Source organism: Falco rusticolus, chromosome 8, assembly GCF_015220075.1.
Source record: "Falco rusticolus isolate bFalRus1 chromosome 8, bFalRus1.pri, whole genome shotgun sequence".
NCBI classification, from domain to species: domain Eukaryota; kingdom Metazoa; phylum Chordata; class Aves; order Falconiformes; family Falconidae; genus Falco; species Falco rusticolus.
Genome location: NC_051194.1, coordinates 39957188 through 39968041, shown reverse-complemented (window position 1 = coordinate 39968041; position 10854 = coordinate 39957188). Strand labels below are relative to the sequence as shown.

The window sequence follows — 10854 nt, the reverse complement described above, 5'->3', positions numbered from 1 at the left end:
TTCCATTGGGCCTCGTGGCCGCCAGTCGCGTGGCGGGCGGGGCGGTGGCCGAGCGGGCCGGGCCGGGCCGGGGCCGGTGGCGGCGGCGCGGGGCCCCGCCATGGCCCACTTCGAGACGCAGTACCAGCGTCTGGAGAGCTCCTCCACCGAGTCCCCCCCCGGCGGCGGCGACCTGCTTGTCCACGTCCCCGAGGGCGCCAAGTGTGAGTGGCAGCACCGGCACCGAGGGCTGGGGCCTGGCCACCGCCGGCGGCGGGGGGCGGCGGCCTGCGCCTGAGGGGAGCTGGGGGCGGAGTGGGGAAGCGTGAGGCGGCCGAGGCGGTGGGAACCGGCGGTGTCCGGGCTGGCCCCGGTGGCTGGGGATGGGGGAGCATCCAGGGACCGATGGGGGAGCCCGGACGGGGGCTGTGGGGCCCGGCGGGGGTTTCGGGGGCCCGGGACGGGGGAGGAGGTGGGGCTGTGCCCGTCGCGGCACAAGGCTGGGCGTCCCGGCGGGCCCCTCACCCTGCGCGTCTTCTGTCTCCAGCTCCGTGGCATCACATCGAGAACCTGGACCTCTTCTTCTCTCGCATATCCTTTGGCCGGGCAGGGTTCAGGCGGGACGCGCCCCGCCGCTCCCGGGCTCTCAGTGCTGGTGGAGACACTGGGTTTGGGGTAACTCGGAGCTGGGGCAGCGTCTGTCCCTTCCTGCGTCCCGTAGGGCACACACAGCTCCAGAGGGGCTGGGGGATGGCAGACCCCCCCTGCCTGTGGGGTGCTGTCACCTGACACTGAGGGGACAGAGAGCTTCTTTTAGAGATCCTCGGCAGAGTGATGATGGTACCAAGTTCTCATTACAATTAAAGCTTTATTTTCTTAACAGGATTCAATTATTAGCATAGCATAGGATTTATAATCGGAGTAGGTCTCTGTAAGCAGAATCAGTGTAGTACAATTCTATTAGTAGCATAGTACAGAACTCTATAGCACTACTTAGCTTATGGTTTGTAATCACCTGGACTCTTTGCAGATTAGTTTATATCTTAATACATACTTTTCTGTATCAGTGTAGTAATCATAATCTAGACCCAAAAATCATATATATGCATATATTAATAATACAAGTCACTCAATCCTTGGAGGAATCAGATGACAGTGGGGGCATCCCTGGCTACTGGTGGGTCCTGGGTCTCACTGTCCAGCAGCAGTTCCAGTCCAAGTTCCCACTTAGGACTTATAACTCCTTGATTTTGTGGACAGCGCTCTGGGTGCTGTGACACTTCCCTGTTCTCTGACAGGGTCATCACCGCCATCAGGTTGGCCGGGTACTGGCACAAAAGGGAGTAATCAGCCTGGCACCTAGGAATCTTGAGGCCAGTAGAGGGGAAAAGAAGAAATCTGTTTGGTTTGTCTACTTGGTTCACGGAAGCTTCAGGGCCTGATAATGAAAGTGATCTGCTCGGTCACAGAGAATGGCTGCTTGCCATTTAAAACGGTGTTAGTTATGCTAACCACATTACCAAGGGTTGGAAGTAGGGTGTGCCGGTCACAGGTGCGAGGGGTACTAAATGCGTTTTTGCCTGTCTCTGTGTTATTCTGCCCTGCCCTGCCCACCCTTGTGCAGCCTGAGGGCAGGCTGAGTTTCTGCTCTGTGTTGGGACAGACCCTTCTCTGGGTGTCGAATGAAGTAAGAAAGGAGCTTGGATGGAGTCAAGTCTTCCTATCCCAGCTGTGCTTTACCTGGGCAGAGTGTGTTTTCCTGCAGCAGAGAACCAGCTTGCTGATGACTAGGGGTAGGAGGGTTTTCCTTTGGTGGTGGAGAGGGGCTTGGCTGGGGAGCTGTGGGATGCCAGTGGGACAGAATCCTCTCCATCCTTCATCAGAGAGAAGGAGTCTCCAGGCTGTTCTCCTTGACTGTAGCTTTCACGTCTATAACCTGCATCAGAAGAATGGCTTCACTTGCATGCTCATTGGAGAGATCTTTGAGCTCATGTAAGTGCAGTTTCCCATTTTTGTGGCTGTGACAGCTGCTGAGGAACAGTCACAGGAGTTTGCTGAGTTCCTGCAGCACAGTGGGCAGGAGGGCTGCCTTTATAGTTGTCCAGTTTCCCCATCATTGGGGTTTTCCATGCGCTGAACCTGCATTCCATTTTGAAGAACTGGTGCCCATGAGCTTTCCTGCCACCATGGCTGACTGTGGGAATGTGTCTCCATGACGTGTGACCCTGGCTGCTTCACGTTTTGAGGGGCAGAAGAGTGATTCCCTCACGCCTGCTCCCTTTTTTCACAGGCAGTTCATCTTTGTGGTGGCATTCACCACCTTTCTTATCAGCTGCGTTGATTATGATATCCTGTTTGCCAACAAAGCGGTAAATCACAGCCAGCATCCCAGTGAGCCCATTAAGGTGACTCTGCCAGATGCCTTCCTGCCTCCAAATGTCTGTAGTGCAAGGTAGGGGCAGTGGAGGGCATGTTAGCCACCACTCTTGTTTTTTCAGGTAATCAGGGTGCCTGCCTGGGCCTGTCTCCCACTGCTTTCCTCTTCTTGCTTGCAGAATCCAAGCAAACAGCTTCCTCATCTGCATCCTGGTGATAGCTGGGGTTTTCTGGATCCACCGACTTGTCAAATTTATCTACAACATATGCTGCTATTGGGAGATTCACTCTTTCTACATCAATGCCCTCAAAATCCCTATGGTAAGTAGCTTGGCCAAGGGTCACATGCAGGGCCACTAAGGGACGTGGGAGGCGTTTGCTGGGTGGTTAGACACAGCTTGGCTTCATTCCTATCCAGAGCCAGCTTCTCTGGGAGACCTGTACTGAGCGCTCTTCCCTCTGCTCCATAACCACACAGGTCTCCTTTCAGCCTCTGCTCCAGCAGCCAACTTATTCCGTATTAACCCTTCTCTGCCCAGTGTGCTTTTCTGCTTGCTGGCACATGTCTCTGCCATCTGCCACCCAATATGTTTGTTCTTTGCTGACGGCCTTTTCTGTGATGCCTTTCAACAGAGAAGGCATAAGCTAGGATATCCTCATAACCTCCCTGGGTTGTGGACAAAGTCATCTTTCTTGTTTACTGGGGGGAAGCTGAGGCATGGAGTTGGTGAAGATCACACTGGAGATTGGGGTGTCAAAGGTGGGGTTTGACATATATCCTAGTCCAGAGTCCTTGCTCTGATGCACATCAGAAGATGTGTCTGCATTCTTTGAGGGGAGACTGCGTCTTGAGAAGAGTAGAGTGAGCCAAGAGGCTTGATTTGTCCCCGGTTTTTCCATAGGTTTCCTCTGGGATACTGCTTAAGTCCCTTCCTCTGTTCCTTTCTCCCTGCTGACTCCAAATGGCAGCTCTGGGAGACCCATGGGAGCCTGGAGCTATGTTTATGCCTCCAAGGTAGCTGGTGTGTGAGTGGCTGGGAAACAGCCATCTGCACTAATCTAGGAATAAAGGGCACCAGGGCAAGGTATGGGGTTTGCTTGCCATAGGCTGAAGCAGTGCAGGGAGGTGCCTCACGTCTTCCTGGTGTTGCACGTGCTTCATCAGCACCCTGAGGTGTGTTCTGGGACCTGGCGTGTGAGTGGGCTCAGCTCAGCCTCTGTCCCTGGGCACATTCTGTCCTTAACCTTGCTGCTTGCCCCCTTCCAGTCCACTCTGCCATACTACACCTGGCAGGAGGTGCAGGCTCGCATCGTGCAGATCCAGAAGGAGCATCAGATCTGCATCCACAAGAAGGAGCTGACAGAGCTGGACATCTACCACCGCATCCTTCGCTTCAAGAACTACATGGTGGCCATGGTGAACAAATCACTGCTACCCATCCGCTTCCGCCTGCCCCTGCTGGGAGACACTGTCTTCTACACGCGTGGGCTCAAGTACAACTTTGAGCTCATCTTCTTTTGGGGGCCTGGCTCCCTCTTTGAGAATGAGTGGAGCCTGAAGGCCGAGTACAAGCGGGCCGGGAACCGCCTGGAGCTGGCTGAGAAGCTCAGCACTCGCATTCTCTGGATTGGCATTGCTAACTTCCTCCTCTGCCCCCTCATCCTCATCTGGCAGATCCTCTACGCCTTCTTCAGCTACACGGAGATCTTGAAGCGGGAGCCCGGCAGCCTGGGTGCCCGCTGCTGGTCTCTCTACGGCCGCTGTTACCTCCGTCACTTCAACGAGCTGGACCATGAACTGCACTCACGCCTCAGCAAAGGATACAAGCCAGCTTCCAAGTATATGAACTGCTTTATCTCCCCGCTGCTCACCATCGTGGCCAAGAATGTCGCCTTCTTTGCTGGCTCCATCCTGGCTGTGCTGATTGCTCTCACCATCTATGATGAGGATGTGCTGGCGGTTGAGCATGTCCTGACCACAGTCACCCTCCTCGGGGTGGGCATCACGGTGTGCAGGTGAGGTGGGTCTCTGCTGCCCCTGTGCTCCTGGCAGCGCTGTGAGGAGCAGTGGGGCTGACAACCATCCATGTAAACATGCTCTTTAGTTGCAAGTAGATATGAATCTGCCTGAATGAAAGGCACAGCTGGGAAGGGTCAGGGGCTGGCAGGAGAAGGGAATTGTGGTGATCTTGGGTGCAGTGGTTGTGTGATATGAGGGGCGTTACTGGAGCTGTACAGCAACACCCCAGGGCTGGGCTGGCAGGAAGGTTTGTCTTGGGCGTGAAGGCTGCAGGCAGAGTTGTGATATGGGCCTGTCACCCTGCCCTCCCAGGATGAGATCTCCCAGGAACTGAGGTGTGATGTTGTGATGTTTCCCCGTCCTGTGCTACAGGTCTTTCATCCCTGACCAGCACCTGGTGTTCTGCCCAGAGCAGCTGCTGCGAGTCATCCTGGCACACATCCACTACATGCCTGACCACTGGCAGGGCAATGCCCACCGCTATGAAACCAGGGACGAGTTTGCCCAGCTCTTCCAGTACAAAGCGGTGAGCTTGGCTTGCATGGGGCTAGAATGGGGACTCGCCCCCATCTCTGCAGGAAGGAGAAGCTGCCAGAGAGCTGAGCAGCTGTTGGGCTGGCAGAGGAACAAGGCAGTCTCAGAAGATGGAGGGCTGGAGCTGGGGGCTGGCTTTGAGACTGCAGGTTTTTTGACATCCTCAAGCTTGTACTGAGCCCATCATCTCTGTGCTCAGGTCTTTATCCTGGAGGAGCTCCTCAGTCCCATCATTACCCCCTTGATCCTCATCGTCTGCCTGCGGCCCAAGTCCTTGGACATTGTTGACTTCTTCCGCAACTTCACTGTGGAGGTGGTGGGCGTGGGCGACACCTGCTCCTTTGCCCAGATGGATGTGCGCCAGCATGGCCACCCGGCGGTAGGTCCTGAGGGTGGTAGGAATGCAGCCTGGGTTTCCCACCAGCATGTCTGGTCCTTTAGAACCATGAGAGGCCATAACTCCCCAATCCTGGCACAGCTCACAGCCCAGCCCAGCCACCTGCCTCTTTGATGGGTGTCTGGGGCTCCTGACACAGTTCAGCAGCTCCAGAAAGCTCTTGTGGCCCAGTTGTGATTATTAACCTGATGTTTTGTGAACCAGGCTTTGTCATTTCTTTATTTGATGTCATTGACTGTTTTCACAACCAAGAGTCTCATGTCCTCAGGAGAGAGGAATGGGGATATCTGGATGTTTGGAAAGCATGACTACTGAGAACCGACTTAAAGAAGCTGGGCTGCTTGTGCACAGGAGAGGGGCAGCCTCAGGGAGATGGGAAGCATTTTCCATTATGTAAAATCTAGTGTGGAGGGAAAGGGTATCCATCTATTTCCTGTGCCTAGGAGTTTAGGTTACTTGTCAGGGAAGACTCCCTAGTGACAGAGTGATGAACTAGAGAGGGGGTGGTCTCACTGTGGCAGGAAGCTGTTAAGAACAGTCATTTGTTGGCTGTACTTGCACCCGCTGCAAGCTGGAGAGTGCAAGAAGAGATTTTCAGCTCTGTATTTTGTGACTAGCACCCATCTCTCCGGTTTCCTTGCAGTGGTGCACTGGGGTGGAGGTGGAAGATGCTGTGCTTGCTGCTTCTCCCCCAGGCTGTGAGGGCTGGATTAGTATGGGGCTTTTGGTGTAGCACCTGCTATGCGTGGAGCTGTGACCCAGCTTATGCTGGGTGTTGCGTGCTTTGCCCAGACTGATTGCAAGATTCCTGGGCCTGGCAGAGTTGTAAAGCAGATCCTGTCTCTCATTACCTGTCTATGCTCCACAGTGGATGTCAGCAGGAAAGACGGAGGCCTCCATTTACCAGCAGGCTGAGGATGGCAAGACGGAACTGTCCCTCATGCACTTTGCCATCACCAACCCCAAATGGCAGCCACCCCGCGAGAGCACGGCCTTCATCGGCTTCCTGAAGGAGCGGGTGCACCGGGACAGCAGCGTGGCACTGGCTCAGCAAGCTGTGCTCCCTGAAAATGCCCTCTTCAGCTCCATCCAGTCCCTACAGTCGGAGTCGGAGGTGCCCAGATTGGGGGGGATGCAGGGTGTTCTTGGGTGCTGAAAACCTGCTGATCAGGACCTCTGGGCAATTTTGCCCTTGCCTGGGCTGTATCTGGGGATGCAAATGTGATAGATCAGCACTAGTTGGGATGCTTCTGGGTTTCTAGAGAAGACAGCAGGCTGCCCTGGGGCTCTGTGAGGTGGGAGAGGGGCTGAGAGAGCTTAGGTGCCTCAGCTCTACGTCGCTGGCGGGAATCAGGCCTCCAGGTCTGCACAGGACAGTGATTCTCTCCCTTTCAACTCTGCAGCCTCACAGCCTGATTGCCAATGTGATAGTGGGCTCCTCGGTACTGGGCTTTCACATGGGCCGGGATGGACAGGCCTCCCGCCATCTCTCCGAGGTGGCCTCTGCCCTGCGTTCCTTCTCACCACTGCAGTCTGCCCAGCAGCCTCCCAGCGGCTTCCAGACAGCGGGAAGGGATGGAGAGGGAGCCCAGCCTCGCAGTGCCAGTGCCATGACAGCCTCCGGGTAAGCTGCAGGCTGGAAAGGGGCAGCTGAACACCTTGCAGATTCCTTCAACCTTGCCCAACTGCCATCCTGTTGTCCTAGGTGCACAGTGGCATTTGTCTCTGCAGCCTGGGACAGCAAGGGGCATATTCACCAGCAGAGTTAGGCCCAGGTGCTCAGGCTGGTCCCAAATGACAGTGTGGGGTTCTGGTGTTCTTCTGTAGGTACCACAGTGGTGAGAAACCCCTGGTAGGGAAGAGGCAGTGTCGTGGCAGGGCTGGACACTCTGCATCTGGAGAGATGCTACAGAGGGCCTGTTCCTACCCAGGCCGCAAGCAGATCTGTGCAGGCCTGACATTAGAGCAGAGAGGGGCTGGGCAGTGTGGGAGGCAGCTGGGCAGCAAACACCGCTTGTATGTCCCATGGCAGTGCTGATGCGAGGACCGTGAGCTCCGGGAGCAGCGCCTGGGAGGGTCAGCTGCAGAGCATGATCCTGTCGGAGTACGCTTCCACCGAGATGAGTCTTCACGCACTCTACATGCATGAGGTGAGCAATCTGGAGCTGGGCCAGCCAGAGGGGTGTAGAGCGAGGCAGGCAGGACCGGGGTGCCCTGTCTGGAGTGACTGGGACACCAGTGTGAGTGAGAGCTGAGACCAGTGTCTGTGCCATGCTGGGGAGAGGGTGTGTTTGCGTGTCTGGGCTCTCCCACACAGCTGACTCACTCATGTTTTGGCCTGCAGTTGCACAAGCAGCACGCCCAGCTGGAGCCTGAGCGGCACACTTGGCACCGGCGAGAGAGTGATGAGAGCGGGGAGAGTGCCCACGAGGAGCTGGATGCTCAACGAGGTGCCCCTGTCCCCATCCCTCGCTCTGCCAGCTACCCCTTCTCCTCACCACGGCAGCCTGCCGAGGAGACGGCCACGCTGCAGACTGGCTTCCAGCGGCGATACGGTGGGATCACAGGTACCGGAACCAGGGCAGAGGTCTGAGCTCCAGGTCAGAGTCCGATAACCGATGCCCTTTATGGACTGGCCCAAGCAGCCTGCCAGCTTCTGGACACTGACAGTCCCCAAGGTAAGTCATCTTCCTTCTCACCTGTCTTGCAGACCCGGGCACAGTACACAGAGCTCCATCACACTTCTCCCGCCTCCCTCTGGGAGGCTGGGCTGAGGATGGGCAGTCGGCCAGACACCCAGAGCCTGTGCCAGAGGAGAGCTCAGAGGACGAGCTTCCACCACAGATCCACAAGGTAAGGGCGAAGGCTGTGGCTAAAAGGGGCAAGGTGTACTCTGGATGTCAGACTGGGGTGCTGGCAGCTGGTCCTGGTAGCTGCCACGTTCCCTCTCTGTCTTGCAGGTATAGCCTTGTAGACTGGGGATCTCATGGGAGCTGCAGGCTGGGAGCCTCCTCGGCAGCAGGATGTGGCGTCAGCCTGATTCTTCTCCCATCCTGAGTGGACAGGATAGTCCTGGGCTCCATTTTGTTGCCATCAATTGCCGAAGAGACAAAACAGCCAAACTGGCAGATTTGTGGTGGCACATTGTGTCCAGCCGTGTGTCAAGTCAACGCCACTCTGACTTTTGTGGGGTGAATGCGTGTGTGAGTACCTACATGTGTCTGTGTTCACGTCTGTGTTGTCCATGTCAGAGGATCACTGCAGAGTCTGTGAAAGCTGACGTGACAGGACTAGTGGTGGGAAGCTGTGGACTGGCTTGGAGGTGGCGGCAGCAGCTGCTGTCGGAAGGGATGTGAGATGGCGCCAGCTCCAGATGTCCGCCCAGGGCTGCAACCTGCCTCCAAAACGAAGGCAGGAGCTGTTGAGGGGGCTCTAGCTCAGCTTGTAGCACCACACCTGCCCTGCCTGTAGCCCTGAGGAGGTACTCAGGACCGTGTTCGCCCTCCTGGGGAGGACCAGTGTTGTGCCCCTCAGCCCGGAGCCGGACAACAGTGGGGCAGTCATCCACCCCTCTGCCCCAGCACCCTGCAGAGGGATGGGCCCCGGTGCTGCTATTGTGAGTAAGGGTGGGATCTAGAGCTGGTGGGGACAGCTCTGGCTGGGATCCGGGGATGCTTGCAGCTCTTCCCTGACTCTCATGACATCTGGCCCGTCCCCTGTGCACAAGAAAGGGTCAGTGGGGTGAAAGTCCTGGGTCCCTGACATCCCTCCCAGCTGGCAGCCTCCAGGATGTGCCTCTGGGCTAGGGTAGCGGCATTCTCCCCCCTGCATGGCGCCCATGGGATGTGGGCTGCTAGTAGGCCCTCCTGCAGTGCCAAAGAGACCCCAGAGCGTGGTAGCCTGGTGTCTCCCAGGAGTGCTCGCAGCCCCCTTGGAGCCCACCCTGAAGGTCTTGTGCCCTGTGTATTGGTTCCCTTCCTGCAGGCATGATAAAGGCCTTTCCCCCATGCCCAGGCTGTGGTGCATTGGGTCTGTCCTGCTGATGCAGCCATTTCTGTGGTATTGAGCCTTTCCTCTTCCCCAAGCAAAGGCTTCAGTGTCTCACATCTCCATTGGAGGCTTCCAGCTCTTCCTTCTCTCCTGGAAGGACCCTTTTGCTTGCTGCCAGCTTGTGCTAGCGGGGCAGGGAGGGTACCCTGAACCCAGAAGGGAGAGGCAAACCCAAGCGTGGCCTTGGGGTGGTGAGGGGGGGATCAGGATCGCAGCTGGGCAGCATGGCCTCAGACAAGACCTTTCCACCATTGTTCTGGTTTCGCTCTCTTCCAGCGGCAGCTTGCGAGGATCTGCGCCCCAGCTAACCCCGTGCTGGGCTTTGCTTTCCCCTCCCTCCCTGCCCTTGCCTCTAGCTTGCTTTTGCCGTGCCCTTGGGGAGCACCGCCACCCCTTCTCTGTCGTCGCTGGAGTCCAGGGCTGCCTCTCTTTCCCTGCCAGGATTATTGCCCGCTGCCCTTTGAGACACCTGCTCCCAGGGTACATGCACCCGGGCAGCCAGGGCATGAGCAGGGCTTAGGTGCTCACACAGGGGCAGGCTCTTTGGGGGTGGCCAGGCTCCCTGTTGCAACGGAGAAGGGACCAGAGCTGTGACTGTTCTGGGGTCTATAAGAAACCGCAGTGTGCTAAAGCAGAGCTCAGCATGGGGATCAGCTCCTCACTGCTGGGGTCAGGACTGAGCCAGGCAGGGGGGCCGTGGACCTGGGTGCTGCTGGGGTCCTCCCGTGGAGGAGTGGCTGCAACAGCCCCCACGGCAGCTCCAGCTTGGGGCTGCTATGGCGTGGTGAAAGGAAACTGGAAAATCTCCTGGGAACCCAAGCTCTCCGGTGGCTTCCCCTGCCATCCAGGCTGCCGCCCTGCACAGAGGTGAGCCTCGCCAGGGCGGTGGGATGGGACACTGCGCCTGGGCTTCCCGGCGGAGTTGCTGCTGCTCGGAAAACGGAACAGCCGAAGGCTGGCAGCGGCCTGGGGCACTGCGGGAAGTCTGGGCCTTTCCCTGGGCTGGCAGGAGGGAGAGGCTGGGCAGGAGCTGCCCGGAGTCCTTGCCGCATGTTGTGCTTGTGTCGTCGGTGTCCCATGTGCATGGCGAGCCACTCTTCCTCATCTCCCGGGGCATGTGGGCACAGGGGTCCCTGGGGAGCGCAGTGTCGCGCCCCCCGTGCCCTCACTGTACAGCTGTATAGCCATCTAATAAAGATGGGGTGTATCATCCCTGCCCGTGTCCGAGTGTCCCTTCGCCCTGCCCGGAGCCGGCCGTGGCGCGGGGAACCGAGGTAGCCGGAGGAGCTGGTGGCTGCGGTGGCGGCAGGAGGCTGCCGGGTGCCTGCCCGCTGCTCCTGCCCAGCTGGGCGCTGTCGGGAGCCCGTTCCCGGCCGGCCGGGGCCGCGGGGGGAGGCACGAGCTATATTTGTCCCCGGGAGGGCAGCGCCCGTCCTGCCTGACCTCTGCGGCGGGCAGGGCCCGGGGGCTATCTCGGCACCGCAGGATCGGGCTGGCG

General features: G+C 57.8%; 1 protein-coding gene across 2 annotated transcripts; it reads left to right on the top strand.

Annotated features, from left to right (window-relative positions):
• The first annotated feature begins 37 nt into the window (after positions 1 to 37).
• Positions 38 to 10570, top strand: ATG9A (autophagy related 9A). 2 transcript variants are annotated; one of them, XM_037398409.1, is made up of 14 exons: positions 38 to 203; positions 527 to 570; positions 1907 to 1971; positions 2270 to 2431; positions 2535 to 2676; positions 3623 to 4371; positions 4748 to 4901; positions 5109 to 5288; positions 6175 to 6420; positions 6710 to 6930; positions 7339 to 7456; positions 7651 to 7873; positions 8017 to 8159; positions 8267 to 10570. In XM_037398409.1, exons 1-14 carry the CDS (start codon positions 101 to 103, stop codon positions 8270 to 8272), a joined length of 2556 nt encoding a protein of 851 aa, XP_037254306.1. In that variant the 5' UTR covers positions 38 to 100; the 3' UTR covers positions 8273 to 10570. The 2 variants fall into 2 exon arrangements, with proteins under 2 accessions (XP_037254306.1, XP_037254305.1); XM_037398408.1 differs by lacking the exons at positions 38 to 203; positions 527 to 570 and having other exon boundaries at positions 591 to 1971.
• The last annotated feature ends 284 nt before the right edge of the window (positions 10571 to 10854 follow it).